We start from the raw sequence: 27,370 nt of genomic DNA on the forward strand, positions 1-27,370 counted from the left end.
CCTCCCGAGAGTTAATGTAGTTTGTTGAATTTGATCATATTTGGATAAATGAGGTTCCTGTCTGAGAGTGACAACTTAGAACACAACGCCACTTGGACAGCTAGTTTTACTCCCATTTTTGCGTTACTAAAGAGCAGTGATTCCAAGTGTCACGTCGAGCTGTTATTTGAGTACGTCACCCTCCTGGATTGACAATCCTGTTTGTTGTTTGCTGCCTGACAGCAGGCGCTGCCGCCTTTTCAGAAAAAAAAAAATAAAAAATCCAGCGTTTTTAGATGTCTGCCTCTCTGCCTTTTTCTCGTTGCCGCTGAAGTGCTGCACAGCCAAGAAGCATAGCGAGAAATGGCGCTGCATCGTAATCAGTTGCTCTCCTGCGTTCAATCTTGGAGTGTCCTCTTTTCTTCTTCTTATTCTAATTCAAGGCCCTAACCTGTATTCATCACTTCAAAAAAGGTTGAGGAGCCTTATTATGTTCCTTTTAAAAATCGACGATTTGAAAAGGAGCTAAATGGTGAAATGGATGTTTTGCAAAAGTGGCAGAATGCTGAGCGGGCGCTTTATCGTTCCAGTAGTTTGTAAATACTTCACTTGTTTGTTTTTTGACCTTCCCTTACCTTAACTCTGAAATATATAAATAAATCAATACCTATGATTGAACCCTAGAAGAAGAATATTAGCTAAAAATGCTAAATCACGTTGCAACACGATTTCAAGTGCAGGACAAAGCAAAAGCTCGGTAAAAATAAATCAACTCTCAAGGTATCTGCTTTTATTTGTCGTCATTTGCATATTAAATCGTTCATTTATTTATATGTTTTCTAAAAACAGTATAAAATACACAGTATTGCACATAGTAAATCAATGGCACTTTTGCAAGATACAGATAAATATGTAGTGTAGGTTTCTCTCGGTGCTATTGTTAAACCAGCGGACGAAACAGGAAGTGTCCCGTAAAGTTCACGTCAAATTGCCATTGCGCTTCCTGTCTTTTTTTTTTTTTTTTTTTTTGGCTTTGCAAGTGACTCGACAATCCTATCAATACATTTATTTTGTTTGATACATATTAGCTATGCCTATTTGTAAAAAAAAACAAAAAAAAAAACAAGCCCTATTTGATAAAATGTGTTATAATTGTAGAAATGTATTTTTAGGAATAACATTTTCACTTGGCTATAAATGTTTATCATCTCTGAGCCCTCCGTGGAGTCAAAAATTGATGTTTATTTGATTGACATATTTAGATTTTTTTACTGTGCCAAGTTTGCACAATGATGTTAGGTGAAAACTGTCAAAAATAAAACAGTATTATATTAGTTTGTCAACTTTTCAAAGGGTTCACCGTTTCCTCTGTTTCCTGTGTCTTCCTGTGACAAACATTTGATTTTTCTTGTTTCTTAAAGAGGAAAAAAAGGAATGAAGAGACAAACTGTTGATTTTTCATTTTTACAAAATGAAGACACATATTTGAAATGTATATTTATAATAGAATAATAGAACTTCTATGTGTTCTAGAATTTACTGAGAGAATTAGCATTTTATGTTTAAAAATCCTCAAATCAACTTTTCAAAAAATCTCTCTAACACACTATAATGAAGAGTTATATTTTGTGATATTATGCGATTAATCGAAGAAATATTTTATAGACTCATTTATTCTGTGAAAAAAAAAAAAAATATGGTGACAGCTCGAGTTTTTGTGTCCAAACCAAATTTTTGGCATACAGTTACACTTTTAGTTTTCTAACAGGCCCTTAGTTGGGATGGAAGGTTTTTTTTTTTTTTCTTCATCTTAAAGAAACCGCAACAGTTTGCCGAAAAATGTTGTTCTTTCTTTTTTTAAAAACTTAAATCTTGCAAAAAAAAAAAAAAAAAAAAAAAAAAAAAGCAAGGCTACACTGTACATTCAATTCTGGCTCGGTTTACTGCTGCAATACAATCACTTTTACAAGTATTTGCTCTTATCCTTTAACAGTATTTATTATTATCAGGGCTGGGGAAGAGAGAAAAAAAATCTCTCATATATATATATATATATATATATATATATATATATATATATATATATATATATATATATATATTAGAGTTTGAAATGTACAAGATGACAGTGGCTTAGTCGCAATAAAGGTGAACTTATAAATATATTCGGCTAAAACTTGAAAGTCTTTTTTATACGGCTGTAGATAAAATGTCCTTTGATGTCCAAAAATGCCATTAAGAAAATAAGTGTCCTCTAACAATATTCTTTTTATATACATCTCCTTCAAAGTCAGTTTGAAGCCAAGATGACCTTTTAAAGATGGGTCAAATCGATCATCCGTTTCTTGTTTTCGGTATGAACAGTTGTTGAAAATGGTCCGGAAAAAGTAGATCCTGAACTGGGTTTGTTGTGCTTTGCAATTCCACGCCGTCCCCTCGTGAGCCCAACCGGGAATGGCTAATCACCCCCGGTGCCAGTTTGAGGAGAATGGCTTCCCAAATAACTCTGCGCGACGTTCACATGAACCACAGTCTCCAGCGGGCGTGCTTCTTAGACTCTGCTTTGGACTTGCGCTTGGGCGTGGACGTGAAGGCCTCGTGGGGGTACGGCAGGGCTGGGAAGGGGGAGGCGCTCGAGGGGCACAGCCGTTTCATCAGGGGCTGCAGCTTGTCCTCCTGCTGCTTGAAGTCCAGCTCCACGCTGGAAAGCAAAAGAGGAATTCTGCCAGTCTGGAATAAGCATTCTTGCCAACTTGGTGCTTCATACTTTAGTTACCCGTTTCAATTTTAGCCTAAACTGCGTCTCGGGTTTATAGTCTTTAATTCCAATGAAGTTTTTAGTCTGTGTAGGCATTACAAATGTTTGAACTCCATAGCTCCTGGAACCCTCCTTGGGGGAACTAATATTCAGTTCTATTTCGCCCCTCCAGACCGCCAGAGGCGGTGCTAAAAGCACGGAAATAAGCCTTCGCGCAAGCGCAAGACGAGAATGCATACCAACAAAAACGTCATGTATATGACACCGGGGACATATAAAAGGCATAGTCACCCGGCAGTCTGTCCCTCAGAACCTTCTCGCGCGTCGGTTTGCATGCCATACGAGTACCGCGTTTTTGCGGTTTCCTTATTATTTCCTTATTATTGCCTTTCGTCGCTTGTAGCCCGTTGACTGTGTCAGTCGGGGCTGCGGTTTACTGTCCGCCCTCCGGTGGCTGCGACAATAGTGTTGGTTTTATCCTTGTCTGGTTGGCGCAACGTTTGCTGGAACTTGCTGCGCGGGGTGAGTTGCGTTGTTTTGTGAGTTTTCGGTGTTCTTTTGGTGAATTTCGAAGCCGTTTCCTTATTGTTGATACTTAGAGCGCTAACACTTGGTGGCGGGTGACTTTCATGGTGTTCACGGCCTGACGTGTGCGTGCTCGCCATAAAGTCGTGCTATGTCTTTGCCTGTCTGTGAAGTTTGTGTGCCTAGTTACCCGCCTGCAACTGCATCAGTTAACCGTCTTTACCCCTTTTCAGCCTGAGCCGTGTCGCTTGCGTTTCGCACGCGAACTTGGCTAGTGGCTATTGCCCGGCTCCCGCTGTACCGGCTGCGTTACGCACCCGTTGTGGTTTTGCGCCGTGTTCCTCTCGCCGATCGCCGGCGTCTCGCCTACGCTCTCGGCCAGTGTCTCCGGCTCGCAGCGGTTGCGTTCCGCACCAGCTCTTGCCTTGTCGTAATTTATCGGTCTTATGGAGGGCCCTGTGCTGTGCTCCAGTTGTGGCTGTCGCGTTGTGCTGGCGGACTCACGGGATGGACGCTGTTTGCGTTGCCGTGACTCGGCGCACGCTGACACAGAGGTGAGCGTGGCCGGGGATGAGGTGACCGGTCCGTTAGAGTCCAACGAGACTAAGTCCGTGACTGCTCCTATCGCGCTGGCAGTATCCTTGCCGCCCGTTCGTAGACGTGGCGTGAAACGCCGCTCTGCCAATGTAGCTCCACCTGCTCCCTCTAAGCGTGATCACGCTACAGGTCAGCAATGGGCCTCTGGATTAGAGGAGGAGGTTGCATATTTGCGTTCTCAATTGGAAGGGATGTCGGCACTGTTGCAGGAGCGCCTCCAGCCGAGTGCCCTAGCTTCCGGTGAGCCGTCTTCTTTCCATGGCGCTGTTGCACCGGACTTTTACAAGGATGTTGATGCCATTTCTATCTCTGCTTCAGACTCATGCTTCCGTGGGTCTGAGTTCGATTCTAGGGACTCTACTGTTGGTTCCCCTCCTTCTGATAGAGGTTCGTCCCTCACTGTCTTGGGTGATGCAGACTCGCTTGTGTCCCTTTTGTGCGCTGCCTTGCGGGAGCTACAGGTGGACATTCCTTGTCCCCAGTCTCCCCGAACTAATCCCTTTTTCCGACGTGGCCGCCCTTCTGTTGCCTTCGTTGTTCCGCAGTGTGGCCATTATTTAGAACTTTTGCTGTCCTGTTGGGCCGATACGAGTGCATTTGCCCGGCTTACTTCTGAGGGTCGGACGCTGGCAGCCTTGCAGGATGCTGCTAACGCTGGGTTAGATCGCATGCCTGCTGTGGAGGAGGATGTCGCTTCCTTGCTCTTGTCGCCAGATGAGCTCGCTCGTAGAACGCGGCGTTGTCCTAACGTACAATGTCGCATGGTGGATGACCTGATTACAAGGGCCTATAATGCATGTGCGCGCTCGGCTCGCATTGGCAACTCTGTTTCGCACCTGTTGTTCGCTGCCATGTCGGTGGCGCGGAAGGGTGATACGGAGTCGGTTGTGTCGTTTGGCGAGGCATGTCTGCATGCATTTGCCCTTATGACAAGAGACCACGGGCGAGCGATGTCCTACTTGGTGCGTTCGCGCCGCCTTTTGTGGTTGTCTCAGTCCTCTTTGACTGAGTCCTCCAAGCGTACTCTGAGGGACTTTCCTGTTGTCCCTGGGACATTTTTCGGTTCTGGTGCGGTGGAGACACTAGAACGATCATTAAGGGTCCGGGAAGCCCGTGTACAGCTCTCGGATCGTGATAGAGCTTCAGCCGTTTCTGGGCCTCTTCGTTTTCCCGCCTCTGGGCCTCATTTCCGTGTTCCGTCTCGTAGCCAAATGTATGGGGGCGCCAGCTCTCTACGTCTTACCAGACGGTATGCTGCTGCGGACGCTCGCTCTTCGGCACGTGTGCCTGCTGCGGGTGGCGTTCGTACCACTGGTGGTTTTCGCTCTGGCCTCCGGCTGCCTGACGGTAGACCACGGGCAGTTGCCCCTCCGCCTCGCCCCCCCAAGGCCCCGCGACTCCGTGGGTCGCGGGACTGAGGTGTTGGGGCCGGCCGTCGGGTATTTTTCCCCTCAGCAGCTCAGGCTGTGGGCTGCTCTGGGGTCAGACCCCTGGGTGCTTTCCACCCTGTCCCAGGGGTACAGGTTGCAGTTCCGGCGCCGGCCCCCCATACAAAGTCGGGTCAGGGAGACTTATATCGCCGACCCGGCGAAGGCCTTGGCCCTCGATCAGGAACTTACTACTCTTCTGGTCAAGGGGGCCATCGAGCCTGTTTTCCATCCAAGCCTCAGCTGGGGTTTTTATTCCCCTTACTTCCTGGTTCCAAAGAAGACAGGTGGTTTTCGTCCGATTTTGGACTTGAGGGGGCTCAATCGTTACCTCAAGAGGTTACCGTTTCGCATGCTAACGACCTCCGAAGTATTGCGGTCGGTCAGTCTTGGCGAATGGTTCACGTCAGTCGATCTGACAGACGCTTACTTTCATGTCCCCATCGCGCCTCATCACAGACGTTTTCTGCGCTTTGCTTACAGAGGCGCCCACTGGCAGTTCCGGGTGCTTCCGTTCGGCCTCTCACTCTCACCAAGAGTGTTCACTCGCTTCGTGAAGGCGGCCCTTGCTCCTCTGCAGGCAAAGGGCATGAAAGTTCTCCCGTACCTGGACGACTGGCTGATCTGCGCGCAGTCTCGTGCACAGGTAATCAGGGATACTACCGTGCTGCTTCGGCACGTGTCTCGGTTGGGGATCAGGGTGAACCTGTCAAAGTCTACTCTGGTTCCTTCACAACAAACCACCTTTCTTGGAGTGTCACTGGACTCCGTGACCATGCTGGCCCGTCCTTCAATTCAGAGAGTGGACGACGTTGTGCGTGTTCTGGAGGGTTTTCGCCTAAACAGGCACATCCCTTTCGGACAATTTTTACGTCTACTGGGCAAGTTGACGTCTCTCACTGCGGTGGTTCCTCTGGGGCTCCTACACCTTCGTCCCCTACAGATGTGGTTGAACGGCTTCCGCTTGGATGCCAAGAGACATCGGCACCGGTGCCTAATGGTGTCACGTCGCTGTCTTCTCGCATTGGCCCCATGGCGCCGGCGTGCTTTTTTGGCCACGGGCGTGAGGCTGGGAGTGGTGCCGTCTCGCCGGGAAGTGGTTTGCACAGATGCCAGTCTCTCCGGCTGGGGCGCCGTTTGGCAACACAGGTTCGCTCAGGGACATTGGTCGTCGGCGGATGCCGCAGAGCACATCAATGTCCTGGAACTTCGTGCGGTGCATCTGGCACTCATCCACTTCCTGCCGTTCCTTCGGGATCGGCACGTCCTGGTGCGGTCAGACAATACCTCGACAGTTTTCCACATCAATCATCAGGGCGGTACCAGATCCATCAGGCTACTGCTGGTCGCACGCGACCTTCTTCAATGGGCGGCCGCCCACCTAGCCAGTCTGCGGGCAGCCTATCTGCCGGGGGTCCTGAATCAGGTTGCAGACTCGTTGTCTCGCGGAGTTCCAGCGCCGGGAGAGTGGCGTCTGCATCCGGAGATTGTGCTGGCTATATGGGATCGGTTCGGTCAGGCGGAGGTCGACCTCTTTGCCACGCAAGAGTCGACTCACTGTCGCCTTTGGTTCTCCCTGATGGAGGTCAACAGCCCACTGGGGCAGGATGCCCTGGCGCATCCTTGGCCGTTTTGCCTCCTGTACGCCTTCCCTCCCCTTCCCCTGTTGTGGATGGTTCTCCGAAGGGTCCTTCAGGAGGGCCACACCCTGTTGCTGGTGGCCCCCTTTTGGCCGGCACGGACGTGGTTCCCTCTCCTCCACAGCCTGTGCTTTGCCGACCCTTGGCATCTTCCAGCCCGATTGGATCTGTTGTCCCAGCGAGAGGGGCAGGTTTGGCATCCCCACCCTCATCGTCTTCGCCTGTGTGTGTGGCCTCTGAGGGGCCCGAACCGTTGCTGAGCTGCTGCTCTGATTCAGTCAGGCGCACTATTGTCAACGCCAGGGCGCCTTCCACACGGTTGTTGTATAACAACAGATGGAAGTTATTTGTGTCGTGGTGCACGAAGCTTGCCACGGACCCAGTGACTTGCCCTGTTCCTGTTGTCTTGGAATTTCTGCAGTCTCTCTTGGATAAGGGTCGCTCACCTTCCACGTTGAAGGTTTATGTGGCTGCTATTGCGGCCCGTCACTCGTCGGTTGATGGCGATTCGTTGGGACGCCACCCGCTTGTTTCTTCATTCATGAAAGGGGCCCGCCGTATCCGACCCTACAGTGCGCCGCGCACGCCTACCTGGGACCTGCACGTGGTGCTTGACTCCTTGTGCCGGCCTCCTTATGAACCCCTGGGTGAGGTGCCTCTCAAGTGGGTCTCTCTAAAGACTGCATTTTTGCTTGCAATTGTCTCAGCCAAACGAGTTGGGGAATTGCATGCCCTGTCTGTCAGCCCTTCCTGCATCAGGTGGCACCCTGATGGAGGCGCAGTCACCCTGTGGCCGAATGCCACTTTCGTTCCGAAGGTGCGATCATCTTCCTACGTCAACAAGCCTCTGCTCATCAATCGTTTTGTACCCCCGCCTGGGGATGATGGGGTCTCCGCCGGCCTCTTATGCCCTGTAAGGGCACTGCGTTGTTATGTGGAGACTACGGCATCGCTTCGTAGGTCGTCTCAGCTTTTCGTTTCGTACGGAGGTCCTTCCTTAGGCTCCCAGCTCTCCAAGCAGCGTTTGTCTCACTGGATCGTAGACGTTATCACGCATGCTTACGGGGAATTGGAACTCCCCTTGCCTTCGGGAATCCGCGCCCATTCTACTAGGAGTGTCGCAACTTCTTGGGCTGTGCTGAAAGGGGTTCCCTTGGAGGATGTTTGTGCTGCTGCTTCCTGGTCATCACCGGGCACTTTTGCCAGATTCTACTGTATGGATGTTACAGTCCCCCACTCTCTGTCTGTGGTCCTGGGATCCTCAGGGGCGTCTATGTGAGGTTGAGGTGAGTACCATGGTCTCCTCGTGACTTCGCTGATATTCGTCATTCCGTGCTTTTAGCACCGCCTCTGGCGGTCTGGAGGGGCGAAATAGAACGACAGTTACGTATGTAACAGCGGTTCTATGAGCCCCGGAGGACCGCCAGAGTTACTTGTCACTCGGACTCCCTGTCTCTGCGTTGTTCGCGCGAGTAGGTTCTGAGGGACAGACTGCCGGGTGACTATGCCTTTTATATGTCCCCGGTGTCATATACATGACGTTTTTGTTGGTATGCATTCTCGTCTTGCGCTTGCGCGAAGGCTTATTTCCGTGCTTTTAGCACCGCCTCTGGCGGTCCTCCGGGGCTCATAGAACCGCTGTTACATACGTAACTGTCGTTTTGCTCTGTATTTCACACTTTAAAATATCGAATCTCATAGTGTGAAAAATGAACGGATACCACTCTTGAAAATGAGCCTAATTTTCTGAATCGGCCGTATCTGAGAGAGAAGGTTGGAAAACGTGCAGGATACAGGCCCTCCAGGACCGGAGTTTGACACCTGTTTTCTAGTATGATCTATGTTGAAACGCTCTAGCAGGAGTAAAGAAAAAAAGTAACCCCGGAAATGATGAAAATGAGCCTAAAATATCTACGTGGAACCAAAATGGATGACTTCCTACAAGTGCTAGGCTAACCCCTCTGCACTTTGCGTTTTTCTAGACTCAGGTGTTTTTCAACTCAAGGCCGAGCCCACCGCAGCAATTAACAATAAATCACATGGGCTTAATTACAGGGTCTAGAAATCAATGGGGGCAAAGTTGGACTAAGTTTGTATCCTTGGAATGTGTCTGGTGACTGTAAAGCTAATGGGAGACCTATTAAGGAAACGCTTGACGATAAGGAGAATTTATGCACTCACGGGTGGATCGATAACGCTAGATCATTTGGAACGTCCGTCCGTTCATCCGTTTTCTATACCGATTATCCTCGCTAAGGTCAGGGTGAGACGGAGCCGCTTCCGTCCAACTTTAGGTGCACCATCGAATTATTCGAAGTACCCCTGCAAAGCAACTTCGGATAAAGAAAACAAAACAAAAACCTTAAAACTAAGTCCTGCGCAATCCGTGTCTGATTTTTTAAGCAAGGCAAAAAGAAATCCATCCGCCATTCTTAGGCAGGGTTGCTCAACTTAAGCGTTCTGGTACCTTCCACTCTCTAAAGAAAAGTAGTCCACCTGCTTCTACAAGTACCTGCATGCAGTTATCTTTTGTACCTTTAACATTCCTTACATTTACCATTTTAACACACCCTGACCAAATACGTGAGTAACAATCGTTTTCAATGAGATAACGTGGCCAGAGAAATTGTGTCTACTGAGCAAACAATGTCCAAATAAATGTACCATAATTCCCCAAATTTAAGACCCACTTTTGATTAATTCATTCCAAGGCCAGCCGAGGAAAAATAGACGTCCAGAGCCGTCATTGGCAATGAATGACTTGAATGTTCTCGCGCTAAAATTCTTATTTGCAGTAAGTAATACATTCTTATTCTTTTACACATGTCTACGATGTATAGTAGAGTAATTAACTCAATCAATGCCAGCCTAGGAAAAATGGACGCCTATAGCCGTCATTGGCAGTGAATGAGTTAATAGTTAAGGGGGGGATTCAAAGCGCAGGCCCATTTCCTGCAGCTCACTGCTTTAATTCCTACAATTTGTATTTTGATTGCAGCCCGGTAAAGGTTACTGACGCAGAAATCCAAGTTCGAACCCGGAGCTGAAATTAGCGCCCCGTTTGGGTCTGGCGCCATCATGGACGCGGTGTGTTTGTCAAGGGGCTAATGAGGATTCGCACCTATTGCCGCAAAAGTATTTCGTGTGGCCCTTTCATCGCTAACAAAGCCTTAATTGCGTTTGTGCCAAAGCTCCGAGGGGCACTTTCTCATCCATTTCTGCCGTTTTCCGTTTTTTTTTTTTTTTTCTTGGAGGATCACATATGTACCGACTCACACACCAGCACTATCGGCATAATAGGCTTTTCCTTGCTCTTCGGAGTAAGCCCCATAATACAGTCGAGACTGTTGTTGCTCTCCGTCCGCGCCTACCAGTTATTATTTCTCCGCGCGGACGGAAAAGTCCATTTAAGCTCATTTAGAAAACTGCTATTTTCGTATTAATTAATTCACCGGCGGCTATTTACATTCATACTCTGCGGCCAGTCGGGAAATTTGCATAGAATTGCTCTTAGTCCCCGCCTGCCTCTTGCTGGTGTCGGGTAGCGATTTATTAAAAGTAGCAGGTGAGTCATTTGGCAACCCTCGGACGCGTCGGATGACATCAATAAGAATGTTAGTCTTTGCTGCGTGTGTGCTCGTATAAATGCATTTACTTTAATGTCACATGAGAGCAGTTTATTCGCCCTGAAACTCTCATGTTCAGGAAGTTTCCAGGTACATCAGAATTTCTTAAAAAGTTCAATGAAAACTTTCACAAGTCAATATTTCCCTGTAGTTTTCGACACGAAAAAAAATCTACTGAAGCTTCAAACAAAAGCTGCACCATCTCTTAGATCAGGGTGTCAAACATACGGCCCGCGGGCCGGTTCTGGCCCGCAAACAGGTGATTTTGGAATGCTAAGTATTAAAAAAAGCTTTTTTTTTTAAACAAATGAACAGCCTGAAATGTTGAATGACTGATAGTAATGTTATTTTTTTATGACGAATAGTGATTTTGTGTTTGTACTATTTTGGACAGTATTATAAAAAAGAATATTGAATCCAAAGTTGCTGTTTAAAAGTTATACCTGTTTTAGAATGCGAGCTAAAATTTTAAACAATGAAATGGCTTAAGAACACTTTTGAAATTGATTTATTGTTGGCCAGCAGGTTGGAAAAAAAAAAGCAGATGCCGATATTTATGAAAATGCCAAATATCTGCGCCAATAATTGCGCTATCCTCGTATTCTGAAACCTAAAATAAAAAGCATTGGCGGAAAGACGGATTGAGGATTAGTTTTGTTCATCTTAAAAAAGACGTCGCACTGATAATGACTGAAGCTGCCCATCAAAATTTGTTACATGCACAATTTATCCGAGATCTCCATGACAGACAAGTACAGTAGGTTCTTCACCCAGAAAACAAATAAATAAAGCAATATCGTCCCAATCATCGCACGGAAAAATTCCATCACGGCAGTTTCAAATCTTCTCATCTGGCTCATTGACTTTGCGTTCAAGCTCTCTATTTCCCTTCTCCTCCCCCATCCGCACCTTGACGCATGACATCACCCGACGTTCCGCCACGGATGGCGCTAATCTTTTCATCCTCGTTCTCGCCCATTCGCATTCAAAGGCGCGCGCGTTTGTGTGAAAAGTGCCCGCTCCCTTCCCGTGGTCCGCGCCGCACGCGGGCGATAACGCATTCCGGCGATATGCCTCGGGAATCTTCAAAAGGAGGAAAGTTGAACCTGGCAAGGGCGCCCGCGTGCGTTTGCGTATTCCGCTTGAAGTCCTCCGACTCGGATGCCTCGCCGCCGTTCTGCTTTTTGATATATTGATTATGTGGAGGGCGTGTGGCGTCCTTTTTTTTTCTCTGCGCGTGTTGAAATAGTCTTCTTAATGAATTGTCCTGACCAAAGCATGTTACGGATAAGTAATAGGGTTACATTAACGCGCGTTTTTAAATGCGCGTTAGGGAAGTCTACGGATTTTCCACCCCGTGAACGCTCACGGTCGACGCAACAACCGCATTAACCGTATTCGGACCCTTAAAATGGTTTCAACTCGGATCGCAGACTCAAATGCCGCATTCCAGGAAAATGGAAGGTCAGATTTATCGCACTTGGATTGTCCTAGTCCCGACCTCAAAACATTTTGTATGAGCGTAGTTGGTTCTGAATATTCTTGTGTGAATTTACGACTTGAATTCGGACTTTCCGGTTGCAAAAGGCCGTACGGGCGCACCTTTTCTTATCGGAGGAGGGAAAAGCCTTCGTTCCGGCCTATCTCGAAGTCAGCATGTGACAGATGGATAAGGCTCAAAGAAGCTCTTGCTTTGTAAACAGACCGCCGGGCTTGTGACACGCCGCGGGAAAGTCTTTGATCCAACCCAATTGAAACGCGATTCACTCCAATAACGACACGGTTTGATCGACTCCGATCGCAATCCGTACGGATCCAATTACGCCGCGATGCGGCTTATCCAAACGATGATACAATTCAATAGACGTTACATTACCCCGGTAGTAAAAGGATGCGACACAATCGGATTTAGCCCAACTACAATATGATTCACGGCAATGACTATTTGACAGCTCTTCTACCCACGCACACTTTGTTTTCCCGTCATGGATCTGCCTCCTAACCTGGCTGGGCTTCCTCCCTCTTCCTGTGTTCTTCCACCTCCAGAGAGGTAGCTTTCACGGAGACGGAGGTAATTAGATTGCCTTTTAATCCTCCGCCTTGCATCAATGCTTTTGCTATATTTGAGCCTGTGTCCAATCGGCGGTATTCTCTGGAAAAGCAGAAGAACCCGGGTAGATTTTCTAGAAAGTCGCCTTTCATTTGGAATTTTGTTATTCTGCAAAGGAAGTGTTTGAAATGCTTGTGGCAGATTAAGGAAGTGTTGTTTTTAACCCCGCCGCAGCTAATCCGAATAGATCCTTCTAGTAATGGTGAATTGGTTTATTGCGAAAGAAGTCAAATTGACATCAGACTTCTCAGTAACACTTTGCCGTCAAAGCCAGAAAAACGTAAGCTTCTTGTGTGGGGAAACAACGGAATATATTGCGGTATCGCACCATTGTTTCTCAGAATTCGCCCTTGAACCCTCCTTTCTCTTTTGCTTACAAGTTTCCACTAAAAACATCCACCAAATTCAGGTAGGCCAAAATTCCAACATGTCAAAATTAGCGTCATATTTCAAACGCCAACACTTGCCTTATAAAACTTAAGTAGCGCAGATGAAAGTTGATTGGTGACAAAAACCGTTTGGACAGCAATTGCGATATTTTTCTGTTTACTGCCGCCCGGTCATATCAGTCATCGCCATTGTTGGCGGAATATGGTGATATCGAATCGCGCGTTACTCGCCATCTTTTACCATCTTGAGTAACGGTCAGACATAAAAGACCGGCTCGTATAAATCAATTGCCGCATTCCTCGCTGCCAAGAATATCAAAGAAAACCCTCAGTATCCACTTGCTCAAGTTTGTAATGGGAATTTGTCATTTGCGCCCACAGTAAAGGTTAGCGATGTTCTCCAGAGACTCCCAGTCTGTCTTTACTCAAGCAGACAGTGCAGAAATGAAGAGTAAGAGCACCGGAGGGAAGCGCGACTTTGCTTCCCTGGGCCGAAATCGCACACATTTCACATGAAACGCTGCGCTGACTCTTTGAATAACAGCTTCCGTGTCGCTAACTCGTCCAAAGTTATTTCTGCGTCTTTGACATCGGCGTTGTAATCCCACTGGTGTCTCCTTGCCGCGCCGATGCGTTCAAACTTTGCTCGCCTCCGGGAAAGTGCGATTTTAGCGTAATTCGCCCAATTCGCACGCGCAAAAGCCACGTGACCCCGCACATTTCAGTTGGGAAGCCCTTAACCCTTCAACTGAGCTCCTTCATCAAACTCCTAACCCTGGTCTCCATCACTAAAACTACCACAAACCTAACCCCGAGCCTGAGTTCCTTAAACCAAACCCCTAGCCCTAACTTTCAGCCCTAAGCCTATCCCAACCATCCAGCGCCTGATCAATTATCAATAAGAGAGACTGGCGACGAAAAAAAATTAAATAAACACAACCTGAAACTCATGTTGCATTTAAAACCCACCCGTTCCAAACACACCTTGATTATTTTCAATCGGGGTGGGGTTACAAAATGACACCAAGTAATAATTCAACGCCGTCCAAATAATTGCACCCTCCTTCCCAGTTGGGGATCTTCCACACTCCAACCAGTTTTTGTTCCTCTTTTCTATCTTCTTGCACACGGCTGTCCTCCCCTCTACTTCTTACAACAACCTGAGCAAATAGCGATTGTTCAATAAATGCTTCATAAATGTATAAATGACATAACCTATGTACATTTTTCCATCAGTGCCACTAGAACGACACCTAACCCTGAACTCCTCCTATTTAAACCTTTATTGTTTTCAAACGAGTCTGTTCAGTTGGGGGCTTATTGCAAAAGGGAAGAAAAGACGATTGAAATGACTTTTTGGAGTCAAAAAGCTGACTGTGTGAAACAGCTGTGTCCACTAAAACTAGCTTCATCGATCGCCTCTCAGCCGCTGCACTCTTTAATCCTCACCATTTTTTTCCCCATTATTCTGGAGTCCAAACTTGAGCCCGGTATGGTGCGAAACTCAATACAGATGGCCCGATTGTGTCTAACCCTTATCAAAATCTTACTCTGACATTTTTATTATTTGTTGGATAGATGTTTGTGAGTATGCCATCAAAAACTCTGCCGCAGAGATGGTGGCGTTGCGCCAGACCGAGATGCGCCTGGATACCAATCGCGAGAGTTATATCATCTTCTCAATTGGGAGTACGTGTACGTCTGGGGGTATATGAAGGAACCTAGGGGGAAAGATTTTATAATGTCCAAAATGTGCGTGTCTGAAAAATGGTGCAAAGACCAGCTTTTTTTCTTTTGTTTTTTGCCGCTGTCTCACCTCTCAAATGAGATACTGACGTTGATTGACACAAACCCCAAAACCCGATCCCTGACCATAGCCCCTAACCCCGACCCGTATCTTTAGCTTAATGCTCCAGTCTTCCCTCCAAGGTCCTGTCACTTCCACGGCCGCTCTTCTTCCCCCGAGGAGGAACGGATTGCGCCACTGACCTGTAAATAATGCAGGCGCTGTTCCGGCACGTGTCGCAGTTGGCCGTGTCCTGTCCGGTGCGATAGGAGAGCCTGCGGGGGGGGGAGGGAGGGAGGAAGATGAGAGTGGCGAACGTGTAATAATTACAGGCCTTGTTAAGCCGCTCCCGCTTCTTCGCCGGTGTACGTCCCCCGCTCGTTAGCGGCGAGCGCCGCCGCCCAGCTGAGCGTCCGGCAAGCCGGCGTCGGTCGGGGGGTGGCGGGCATTAGTCGCGCTACGCCGATCGGGATTGGAGGTGACTCTGCGGGCCGCGCTAAGAGCTAGCTTCATCAAAGCCCGACCGCCGCATTTGATGGCATTAGCTCACGATTACACCCGACTCTGAAGGGCACGCCAGCTAATTATTTTTGTACACTTAATTCACTTAATCTTTTTATTACTAGCCGGGGCTTAAATGTCAGGCCGGTGTTTACCAAGCCCCGGTTGCTATTATACTACTTTGACTTTATGTTTGCACGATCCAAGTCTTGGTCGCCGATCAAGATGCGCGAGCAATTGAGCGTGAACAACCCTTTCGATCGGTCGGAGTTTATTTGCAGCGCAATGGCCCGGTTTTCAAATTTTTTTAAAGATATCCTAAATGGATGAATGCCCCCAAATTTCCAGGCTTTTTAAACATCTATATCCTGGAGTTCTTCACTAAAGTACGTCAAGAGGTACTCCAGTAAATATAGTTCTAGAAGCGCTGTCCCAGGTGGATGGATGCTCCTGAATTGCCGGGCTCCAAAGTTTGGTCATTTAGAGGAACCGGCATGTAAAAGTGGACACAAGCGCCCCTCAAAATATAAGCAAATGTGCTGGGCGGGTGTATTTGAAGGTGAGTGCCAATCTTCAGCTATACCAGCGAAGGAGACTCCCGTCCGCAACCCCCAAGTCCAATTTTCCTGTGTTTTAGGCCTCGTAAAGAACATCTTTGATAGGAATGAGCCCCCTTTGAGTACACCGCAGGCTCATTTCCTCCTGAGGGAACAAAGCACTTCTATTGCTTCTCGCACTCATACCCAGCCGCAAAGATAGCTCCCATTTTATGTGGGTTTAATGGGATGTTTCACTCAGAGCAGATGTAATATTCTGTCTTGAGCACCGCAGAAGGACTTTACCTCCGTTTTGTGCGTGCGTGCGTGCGTGCGGGGCGGGCCGTATCTCAAAACTCCTAAATGGAATGTTTGACATTGCTGTTTGATGACCCCATCATCTTTTGCCGCTTTATTACCGCGTCCGACGGATGTGTTAGCATTCACACTTAGCTCATGTCTCCTAATCATCCCCTCTCCAAAAGCTGCTGCGCCAGTCAAAAAAAAGACAAATTAAACACCTATCGTAAATTCCCCGCTCCTTATCTCACCCTTTCCCCGCCATATGCTCTGACAGATATATCGGAGGTGCGGATGCCAGCGCGGTTATTAACGCCGTGGCGCTCGACAACGGGATGAGCGGGGGTGATGCGGGGCGATATTTTGGAGCGTTTGTTGAAGGCGACCTATTTTGAAAAAGTGACTTTTTCATTTCTTGTGTACGCACTTCCGGGTCTCTGGAGCTGGGGTTCTCAAACTTTTTGGGGTCAGCGACCCCTTTCCCCAATCAATTTCCCCCAAACGGGTTGCTGCCGAATACGTAGTGACTAAATAATTGAGCTCTTTGATGATGACGTGGGTCTATTTGACAAATAACAAAATTAGGATTATTTAGCGACTTTTCTGGTGGCGAAAATAGTATTTTCCTGTATTCAGGTTCGCACCTGATCTCATCTGGACTTGCATTCGGACTCGGATCTCCTTGACTCTGACTCGACTTTGACTCGGTCAATATAAGGATATTTAACGTACTGTATCTTCTTCCCACATTCGCCGGCGTGTTTCAAATCGGCTTCTGATTTACGACACAACAGACTGTTACATGATAGCGGTCATTAGCATGGCCGCCGCAGCCTGACAAATGAGCACCACCGCTACCGACATGTTAACATTACCTAAAACCGGACAGCGGAGAAGATTGTCTGGTTTCTAAACGATTGCGAGGACTAAGATGCCTGTAAACGGCGTCACTTCATTGCTTTGGATTTGGTTCTTGCTTGAACATATGTCAATATAAATATTGGGATTTTCAGTACCGCTTTTTCGTTTTAGTCCAAGTGCTCCATTCTTGGTTAGTCACAGATACCCATACAAAAAAGCAAGGTAGCTTTCATTCCTATCCAATAATAATAATAATAATATATATAAAGCTATAAAAGCTATAAAAAAGAGTCTTTTTTTTTTATCTCATTTTGATTTTTTTTTCATTAGAAGTGTCCCATTTTTCCAAACGTTATCCAGATAGCTTCAACGATGCCACGTTCTTGTTTTTGTTTTCCTAGAATTCGTGTTTCGTCATCGTCATGGGAACACAACGTATGCTATAATTCTTGGTCCTTGAGTTATTTTTACAGAAGCAGACACTTTATTGAAAGCTGCTTGTTGCGTTATCTGAATAAAATGACATTATGGCCCTCTTAACGACAGTTGGGTGAGCCATGCAAAGCCAAGCTTCTTTTTTTTTTCCTTTGAAAGATCAGCGATCAGGTTGCATCAAATTCCACGCAAATGCCCATTTCACCCCGTCTCACGCAGCGCTAATAAGACAAAATAAGGTGTTTAGCCGGCTTCCCTAGTGGGAGACAGAAAGCAAAGGTGCCATTAGCCGTATATTTAGCACCCTGATTTTCCTACCTTTAAAGGTCACCGTGCGGGAGGTCGTGTAGGCGTGGACGCCATTTGTCTTATTAGAACTTAGGAGAATGGTCTGTGTTTTTTTTTTTCTTTTCTTTTTTTAGTTGATGGCAGATTCTGAAATAGGGCAACATTTAGGAAGCGCTTGCGTTACGTAACCTCAGGCCAGTCAGTTTTCCGTCAGATTGAATTATACTCACGGCTCACCTGTAGCCCGTGGCCACTTCTTATGATGTTCTTAGAAGGTGTTTTTTGTCTAGCTAATCCGGAGCAAAAGTATTTTTACTCGGCGTTAACAGCGCGGGCGTCGCTAAGTGTTGACAATTGCGCGCGGAGATCGATGGCCGGATGAAATGGCGTTTACCCTTTTTGTCTGACAAAATTAAAGGGGTCTCCCAGATGAGCGATGGTACGGCGGTCCGAAACCAGACGCGTCTGATTGCCCGGGCCCTCGCCACGCTCTCGTCAAATTGGCCATTTTGTTGGCCTCCTTTGCGATAAACAATCCTCCGTTTTCTAGCGGCCGCGATGCTATCTGCGTTCGTTTATAAATCCGGTAGCCATTGAGCAACAAATGGGTTTTTCGCAAAGACTGTTTGGCTGGAACGCCACGTGCACCTCCGAGTGACAGCCAGCATTTAGAAAGATAATATTAGCTACAACAACTGGGGGAATGGAGGATTATTTGTCGCTTGGATTAATGATGGGGAAAATGATACTAAACTGCGTATAACAACAGACGAGTTTAACCTCAAGAAACATAACGATTTTTGACATTTAATTTATGAATTCATTAATATATATTTATTTTCAACCCCTCAAAATGGGGGGCTTTATGTACAAAAATGGCAAAAATGCGATAATAGCAAAAGTAACCATGCTGTATAGTTATAAATCTATGAAGCTGAAATTGAAATCTATATTATAGAGTATCATGATTTTTGAAGACTTTTGCATGATGGGAGTCCAGGCTATGCCAATCATCAAAGTCACTGAAAGGCTGCAAACGTAATAAATTGTCCGCTTGCGCCACCCAGTGGTATTGGGGTGTCAACACAAAATTTCTACTGTGCCCTGTTAGCGAGTTGCCATTAATGGATGAATGCAATTAAGGATTAATGCAAAAATCGTGGGAAAAGCATGAATCTCATATCACATAAAGTCTTTTAAAGTTTCGTTCGTCCATCACGAGCAAACTGTGAAGCTTATGGCGGCGCCACTTACCCTTCTCTGTGGGCCTCCCCCTTCTCCAGTTCTTGTATCACCCCGAGCAGCACCTTGATGGTCTCCTGGCTGGAGCTGATGAGGTTTTCCATAGCTTGAAGCTGTTCTTTAACGTCCCCGTCCCGATTCATAGGCACGATTTGCTTACAGGCCTCCCGCGGGGGCTCGTCGGCGAGGTGGCGCGGGGCTCGCGCGCCGCAGCCTCGGCCCACGCGCGGCAGGGTCTCGCTCTGTAGCCCGTTGAGCTGCAGGCTTTTTTTGCGCTTGTGCCGGGCCGACGGACTGTCCAGGCATTCCACTTGCGTGAGGGAGTTCCACGCGATGGGCCCCGTCACTTTGGAGGCCCTGTCGGGCAGGGTTCGCGAACGGGTCAAGTCCCGGTCCCGATGGCTCTGCGGTAATCCCGCGCCGGATGTCACGCCGCAGATCTGGTAGTCCGAGTCGGCGGCGCGGCTCGGCGGCGGCGCGTCCTCGCGCGGGCCGTCGGGGGCGGCGTGCCGCCCCGTCAAGGCCGCGCGCTCATTGGTATGGAGCAACGCTTTGGTCCTCCAAACCCCGCTCCCCCCGCAGGCGCCCTCCCCCTCCGCGTCGTCGTCAAAATGGCGGCGCGGGGCCGGCTTCACTTCCACGGCGAAGCCGTTGTTCTGACCCGCGTACGTTTCCGCGGCCGCCGCGTGCTTGAGCGCGTGCCCTTTCTTGCGCTCGAAGGGGAACGTCTGGTAGCGCTTCTTCAGGTCCGGGGACGTTTGAACCCCGGTGCTGCGGGTGACGTTGGGAATGGACCGGCGGGCGGGAACGGTCATGTACTTGCGGTACGCCGCTTTGTACGAGAGCGGGTTCCCGCCCTGGGCAAACTCCGCCTCCCTCTGCTCGTTCTGCGCCTCGCAGATATCCTTGAATCGCACCTGCAGGGCCTTGTTGCGTTTCCTCACCTGGCGGCTGGCGTCCAGAGAATACTTGACTTGCAGCGCTAGCGAGGCGGAGGGCAAAGGCGCCGTCGCCGCCGCCGCCGCCGCCGCCGCCTCCGATTCGGACTCGGAGTTGGTGAGCATGCATCTGCCGCCCTCCTTGCTCACCATGGTTCCTAAGTGGCGCGGAGAAAGACGGGGAGTCATTTGCCTCTAATGAGTAGGCTTAGTCATAAAGCAACGGGGGGTATGCTTGCATAATTACGGCAAAAATCTTCTCAACATCAACGAAATTCTTTTTAGCCGAGTAGCCCTTAACAAGGATGAAAAAATAGACATAAAACAGAGTTGTGCGGTTTATTCAACCACATTTGTAGTGCCTCGTCATTTGCCACGAGTGTGCGCGTGTCATTGAGACAAGGCAGGAGAGTGGACTATAAAGATAGATAAACACAAAAAAAAACGAGTTTTTGTGCTTTCATGGCCATCATAGAGCGCCTCATTGTCACAGCATACAAACGACGCCGAGGGAAATATTCTAACAAGAGGCATTTAAATGTATTTTTTTTCTACGGAGCTCATATGTTGTTCAGGCTTGTCATAGAATAAAGTATTCATCAAAAATAAACTTGAATGGCACAAAACGTCTCTAGGACATCTTCATAAGAAAATTAAACGAAAACTCCTGAGCCTTTGGTACTACCAAAATGTTGAGGCACTCGCTGTGAATAATCCGTCGGGGTTTCTCTCTAATCCCGTTCTCCGTGAAACCTGAGAATGCATTTTTTCCTGCTCTTTAATCCATTGGGTCATACAATCCACTTAATGCTTGTTTCCGTTGTGCCTGTTTTTTTTTTTTCCTGACGTTCCCCGCTGCGTATGTCTACTACGGTACAAGTACCGCCTCGACTCACAATGGCGTCATGCCTCTACCTTTTATCAGCAAATGCTGATGATGTATCACCTGTGATATACAGTATATTTTCAACCGTGAAGCATTTTTAGCATTTTGCAGCGGGCTCTCGTGGTGTATTTTACCCAGAAACTCCCGAGGATAACCATTTCTCGCCGTCAAAATTAATCGATTGACAATCCATCGATCAAATAATGATCGACAGCTATTTTTATCTTAAAATTGTACAAATCCTCTGATTTCAGCCTCTCAAAAAGAATTACTCGTTTTTTGTAGTACTTTACCACGTCCGTGGTCCGGTCCAGGTATGTGGATCAACTGGTACCGGGCTGCATGAGCCCCCCCCCCCCCCCCCAATAATGATGTTTTGGACCTGATTAAGTTTATCCTTTAACAGTTCATGCATTTGTGCTTTGTTTGTCTCAATCTTAGTTTTTTGGCGCCGCCTCTGACCGCTCTTGGTATTACATTTGTAGTGAGGAAGGACACCGTGGTTTCAGTTGAGCAATCACTGTTGTAACTGTTAAAAATATGATTTTTTTTTTCCTCCAGCTGATAGCAATGCGGAACTTTCCTTGCCCCACTTTGAGAAGTTTACCACCTTGCTTTCCCCGCAAATTGGCAAGTAGGTGATATTGCGATTTGCGAATGGCGAATCAGATTTGCCGTACCTGCCAAGACAGCGCAAACATTTGACCAACCTGAAAAGAAGGCCATAATTTCACTTCCCGCAGGCTCCTTAACTCTCGCCGCTCGACACAAACACAGTATAATTTCTCGCCGTCTGATTTACAACAAGCAAACACTCGGCAATCTCATATAGATGTTGAATCAGACGGGGCAATTATTTCCCCTCGGCTTATCTTGCGTTGCCGCGGCGCTCTGTCAACAGGAAAAAGGCGACCCATTTCAAAGCGCTCTGTTTATTTACCTGCCGGCCACAGAAGGAAAGGTTTGGTGCCGCCCCCCCCAATCGCCGCATTAGCTCTCCGGCTATTTAGTATTGAATTATGCATGAGCGGGGAGCCATCTTCTTTGTCTATCTTAACAATTTTATCCACGGGTCACAAGAGATGCTCTTTAGCGATTCTGTGCCACATGTCCGCCGTCTCCGCCGAAGATTTTTCTGGCGTAAAGACTTCTCCACATTCTCCGTTTTGTTGCGGCAATCTTTTCTTGTCCCATGTGGGAAGTTGACTATTTGTACATAGAATCTAGAGAGTTTCCGCTTCAGTAAATCCGGTCTGGAGCATTCGGGGCCACGGCACCCGTCGGTGTAAACACGGGAGGAATCCAATTACGGAAAACGTGGGGAAAATGTGAAGACCCCAAACTAGGGCTCGGCGATTATGAGACCAGCCCAAAAAAATCTGCATCGATGTTTGCCGTTTGGACTGTTTATTCTGGACAATTACCACTTTACACAACAAACTCAAAATGTTTATTTAGGAAAAGTTTGACTTATTCAAAAATAAATCCATGCACAGTGTTCGGACATCAATTACGTGTACTGATTTTAAGTCACTTTTAACCTAAACGTAACGTTCATATCGTGTGCAAGAAAAAAAAAGATATTCATAGGCTTAGCATCATCTGCAAATTGTCGCTTTTAAAACGACAAATGAAGCAAATGTATTCCATTTATAGCCCGGCCCTTCCCGAGACTGTGGTGTTTGTCTCTCGCGGCCCGTCGCTGTCTACGTTTGTTGAGTGCGGAACATTCCCCCCCCCTTTCCAAAGGAGGTCACCGCCATCCTGAAAAGCCAGTCGCGACGTTGGAGATGATATACAAGCGCAATTTGAAATGCCCCCCGGCTGGAAGTAATCGGATAATTAAATATGAACCCAGTCAGCGTGCGCCGACGCCCTAGCGCGCATGCTAGCATCACGCGCTGCTTTTGCTTTTGATCGTTTTTTTTTGACGTTTTGGCATCACTCTGGGCTCTCGACCTATACATCCTTGTTCTCTTGATTTGTGAGCCCCCCTCCTCCTCGGGCTCTTACAGAAACTGCATGACTCATCACGCAACATGTCTCCACCTTTTTTTTTTTTTATTGGGGGAGTAAGGGGGGCACCTCTCGGGACATCAGTCCTTTACAGAGTGGCTGCAGATTCTTTATAAATCCTCAGCAAAGACGGTCCAGAGTAACACAGTCAAACAATTAATTACTGCATAATGCAAATGGTTTTTGTGCCGCGGGCACATGCTAATTTAACGCGACGCACCTTGAATCCAAATAAAGGGCCCGTTCCTGACTCAGCGGTTTTGCTCGTGACAGTCGTCGCTGCGGGTAAACTCGTAAATGGTTGAAATGCCAGCGCTCGGCGTTTACAGCCCCGGGGGGGATTGACTGTTTTTTTTGTTTTTTTTTTAAACCCCGGACTAATTTTGTCTTATCTCTCGCGCTCCATCGAAAGGGAAAATTCATTAATGTTGTGTGCATCGCAAAAAGCGCGGAATTAATTAAGCGCTGGAAAATGTGGCTGTACATGTCAATGTAGGAGAAGCCGTGCAAAGAATTTCTCAAAATCTTGGACTCAAAACAAGCAAAAGAGCTGGACAAAAATTCAATTTGACTATAAGTAATAGTCTCAGCTTCGGTCATCCTAGAATATTTAATAAAAAAACGCACAAGAAAGAAGACAAGGGGCTTTTACTCACGAGGAGGGGGGGACATCGATGTGTAACTAAACAGCTCTTCGGTTTGGATGCATTTTCTGTCTGCCCCTTTTTTCATCTTTGGGATTGGTCCCAGTTACAAATCCCTTACTGTCCCCCCCCCTGTGATTAGGTCGTGGTGTATGCTTTCTTACAAAAATGAAATGTGTGGTTTTGCACATTGTAAAAAGCCACAAAAAAGCCTTGACCGAAGGCTGGTGATTCAGCGGACCTTCGAAAACAAACCCCTCCCTCAAATCTTCTGCGATTGCTACCAAATATGAAGCACGTATACGCAGCTGATGTGCTTTTGAGTTTTCATCGTTGTGGTTGGGTTGATCATGGCGGGAAAATTTGCTGAGGCGCCATAAAACACCAAGCTCTTAACAACTCAACTCCCCAAGGTCTGAACTTGACCAAAATGTCTCTTGTTGTGATGAAGGAAGAGATTCATAGGCGTTTCCGAGTGGAGAAACCGTCCGGCAGCCCTCCCCCGGTCGGGAACGGAGGCGCGAGTCCTGGTCGTTGGCCGTTTGATGGATGTTGCTCCCGCAATAAAGCCAGATAAAGATGCCTCCATCCGCCGAGGAGGAGTTCCCACTCTGCTTCCGCAACAATTACAGCCGCGAGGCTGCCTGAACAAATGAGCGTAGCGGCGGCGTGATGGACGTTGGCTCTAATCCTTCTTTATCAGCTCTTGGTTTGTCTCGATCCTTTCCCCGCTCGGCGCTGAGCTCATAATTACAAATGCTTACGAGTGTTTTGAAACATCTTTGATCCGCCTCCAAACCCTTTCATGATGCTCGCGTCAAATTTGACAGCCAATAGAATACCCCAAAGTCTTTCCTATAAGCCGGAATTTGAGGACTTTTTCTGAATCGACCGCAATAACAAAAACCCCATGAAATGAGTACAGAGTACCTAGCTCCAAAATACAATATAGGTATTGGAAAAATACTATGCTGAAATTACGCAAAGATCGAGGTCTTTGTAGTAGTGAACCCGCTTTAAAAACCAGTTGGCCGGTAATTGATCAATTTAATACCGTGTTAATTACAAGAACAATGTACAGTGGACCCCCATGTTACGGCGTCCCTAGTTTACGTGTTTTTTTCTCACGTTACGAAGAGCTTTTTCGTTCCCTTGTTAGGGCATTTTTATGGCATCAACAAAAATGACAAAATTCAAACTTGGCCGTCAGTGTCCCTAAGTAGCTCAAGTCAAGTCACTCCAAAGGTAAATAAAATGTCGTTTTTCCTTTATATATTCTTTTATTTATGTCATTTAATTATATACATGTATAAGTCGTACTTACTATTGATTTTTTTTTCCCCTGGGGTACTCTGTGCGCACGGAAGAGTAACCGTATGTAAAGGTCAACGTGACGCCGATTATCCGCGGTGGGGGGGTGCGCTCTGACAGCCAGCACGGCCGGCCCGAGTGTTTTACAGCCACTGATGGAACCTCGGCGACGTAACACGCCGCCGCGCTCCGGCCCGAGTGATTGACTGCAAAGGTCAGCGTCGAGGCATCGGCGGCCGAGCGGCGCTACGGCAAATCCTTTGCGAGTTTAACGCCGGCTTAATACCCTCAAGATTAAAAGGCGGCTGGAAATCACAGGATTTGAAAGGATTGTCTTTCTGGCAGTTGTCGCTCAGCTGTTGCCAGGCAGCATCTTTAAGACCTTTTTTTCTGTGCTGCGTCGAGGACCAGATAACAAAAGTGTTTGAAGGACAAACTGCAAATGTCAGTCACCTTTTTTTTTTTCACATTCCCGCTAAATGCTTCAAATCAGACAAGGATCATTTGCATGCCTGTTGAAAGCAGTCGACAGGATTTGCTGGCAATGATTGACGTCCCTGCAACTCCCTCTGCCAAGTGTTTTTTTTTTGTTTTTGTTTTATTAATATATCATATTTTGCGCACTGGATTATAAGGCGCAGCTGCAATGAATGGACTATTTTTAAAGTGTTTACATATCCAGGGTGCACTGCATTGTAAGGCGCATAGAATAGAAGCTACAGTACTGGCTAGGGTTGCGTTATGCATCCACTTGGTGGAGCAAAGGTAAATAAAATTTCACTTTTCCTTTATGTATTTTTTATTCATGTTATTTAATTGTATACTTGTATATTATATAAGTGGTACTTACTCTATTATTTTTTTTTTATATGTATTTAAAATTTTGATGTTTTTACCTGGGGTTTCGCACGCATTAGCTAACTTCCATAGGTTTCTATCGCCCGCTCCGGAAGGGATTCATTTCGTATGGCGGGGTCCAATCTAAAAACCACATCATCCTTCTCACTATGTCTGTAATATCAACAGCGGCCAGAGGCGGCGCCAAAAAAACAAAGATCAAGCACAAACGCATGAACTGTTAAACTAAATCATCTCCAAAACATTATTTCGGGTGCCGGTACCAGTTGATCCGCGGACCGGTGGTTGGGGACCACCGGTCAAGACCACACTGGCCAAGACTGTCATTATCCCGACCCGGAAGACTTTTGAATTGGAGGCCGAGACGCTTGCAGTCACTTGAAATGACAGGATTTCTATACATAGACTCCAATGATGTTTACAGTCCTCCGCTTGTATGCGTTACCGCAGAAACTTCCGTCCCTCGACGACACTCCTGCCTTTGGTGCCAAAAAATCCTGACTTACTCCCCCTGGAGTGGAATTTTCTTTTCTTTTCCCACTCCCTTTAGTTTCCTCCGTTGCGTGCTTTCGCTCGAACCCGGGTGCGCTGCCGCTCTTCCTCTTTGGGGAAATCCCCCGTGCGCCATCTAATCCGTCCGCGCAGCTGCGGAGATGGCATCTCGCGGCGCGGAGGCCGCCCTACAAATCGCAAGGCGTTGCATCACCTCGCTCCCTCGCGTTTTCCGTGGATTTCGAGGCGGTATCTTTCTTCCTTCTCTCTGTTCCCCGTCTCCAAAGCTCGCGGCGAAGGCCGGCTTCCGCCAGCAAACGCGTGAAAAGCACGCAGTGGGACGGGATGAAGAGGAGGAGTATGGCGGAGGATGATTCAGATCTTGCTCAGTGTGGGTCTTCCCCTCGTTAATGTTTAATCTGGCTGCGCGTATGTGGAGGCACGCTTCACACCAATCGCCGGTTTGAATCATTCCAGCTTGCTTCAAATTAGTGTTTGCGGAGAATATTCATTTTTAATTAGTTTAAGCTCTTCTGAGCCGGCTTTTTTACGACTTGCTCTCCCGCGAGTAATGCGCATGTTTTGATGGGAGCGTCGGAGTTGACCTAAGGATTTTCCGCTTTCTGACGTAGCGTCAGAAGTGGGACGCGCGGATAACGGAGAGCTCGCCGCCTGCTCCTTTGTGGCGAAATCAATTATACCGAGCTGCTTTCACATGTTACTCCCTGTAAATGAGCATAACGGTTGAGCCGGGATTTGTTCATTGGTCCCGTTCAGATAGAACTCGTCCAAAGCTGGACATTCATGTTCAGGCCGCTGATAGAATTTGATCCACTCATTTAAAATGTCAGCAAGTGACAATTGCTCGGATATTGTTTTGGGGTTGGGGAATTGACGTCGACTATCAAATTCGTCGGTAGTTGCTGAGGTTACGGCATTATTTTCACTAAAAGAAGCGAGCAGACCGAACCGCCGTCCGAGTCCGTCTTTGTTCACACAGCAATATTCCTCAAACGAAGAGGATAATGTAAAAGTTCTGATGTCTCCAGCTGATTCAATTAAGAGTGCGCCGATTACAGAACATGCAAAAATATTCCATTTTGCCTTTAGTAACTGCGGACTTTCTGGCATATACACACAATCATAAACGGTGAAACACGGATGCCGCGCAACTTACATAATTATGGCAAAATTAACTCAGCCGCATCGCGAGGGAAAGGAAAAA

General features: G+C 47.3%; 2 protein-coding genes across 4 annotated transcripts in view; one reads left to right on the plus strand and one right to left on the minus strand.

Moving 5' to 3' along the window:
• Positions 1-27,370, plus strand: part of dock1 (dedicator of cytokinesis 1) — an 80,567-nt gene that overhangs the window by 26,017 nt on the left and 27,180 nt on the right. The gene's annotated exons all lie outside the window — the stretch shown is intronic.
• Positions 2,102-27,370, minus strand: part of insyn2a (inhibitory synaptic factor 2A) — a 28,071-nt gene continuing 2,802 nt past the window's right edge. Inside the window, exons 2-4 of one of the 3 annotated variants that reach the window (XM_088438259.1) lie at positions 19,013-20,096; positions 15,041-15,112; positions 2,102-2,680 (exon numbers count right to left, since the gene is read on the minus strand). In XM_088438259.1, coding sequence (XP_088294385.1) covers positions 2,497-2,680; positions 15,041-15,112; positions 19,013-20,091 — 1,335 coding nt within the window. In that variant the 5' untranslated portion in view covers positions 20,092-20,096 and the 3' untranslated portion in view covers positions 2,102-2,496. Of the gene's footprint in view, positions 2,681-15,040; positions 15,113-19,012; positions 20,318-27,370 lie in introns of those variants that run through there. The other 2 variants (XM_088438258.1, XM_088438260.1) reach the window with 2 other exon arrangements.

This window comes from Hippichthys cyanospilos, chromosome 17 (genome assembly GCF_059441005.1).
Source record: "Hippichthys cyanospilos isolate Australia breed blue-spotted pipefish chromosome 17, RoL_Hcya_1.0, whole genome shotgun sequence".
NCBI lineage: Eukaryota > Metazoa > Chordata > Actinopteri > Syngnathiformes > Syngnathidae > Hippichthys > Hippichthys cyanospilos.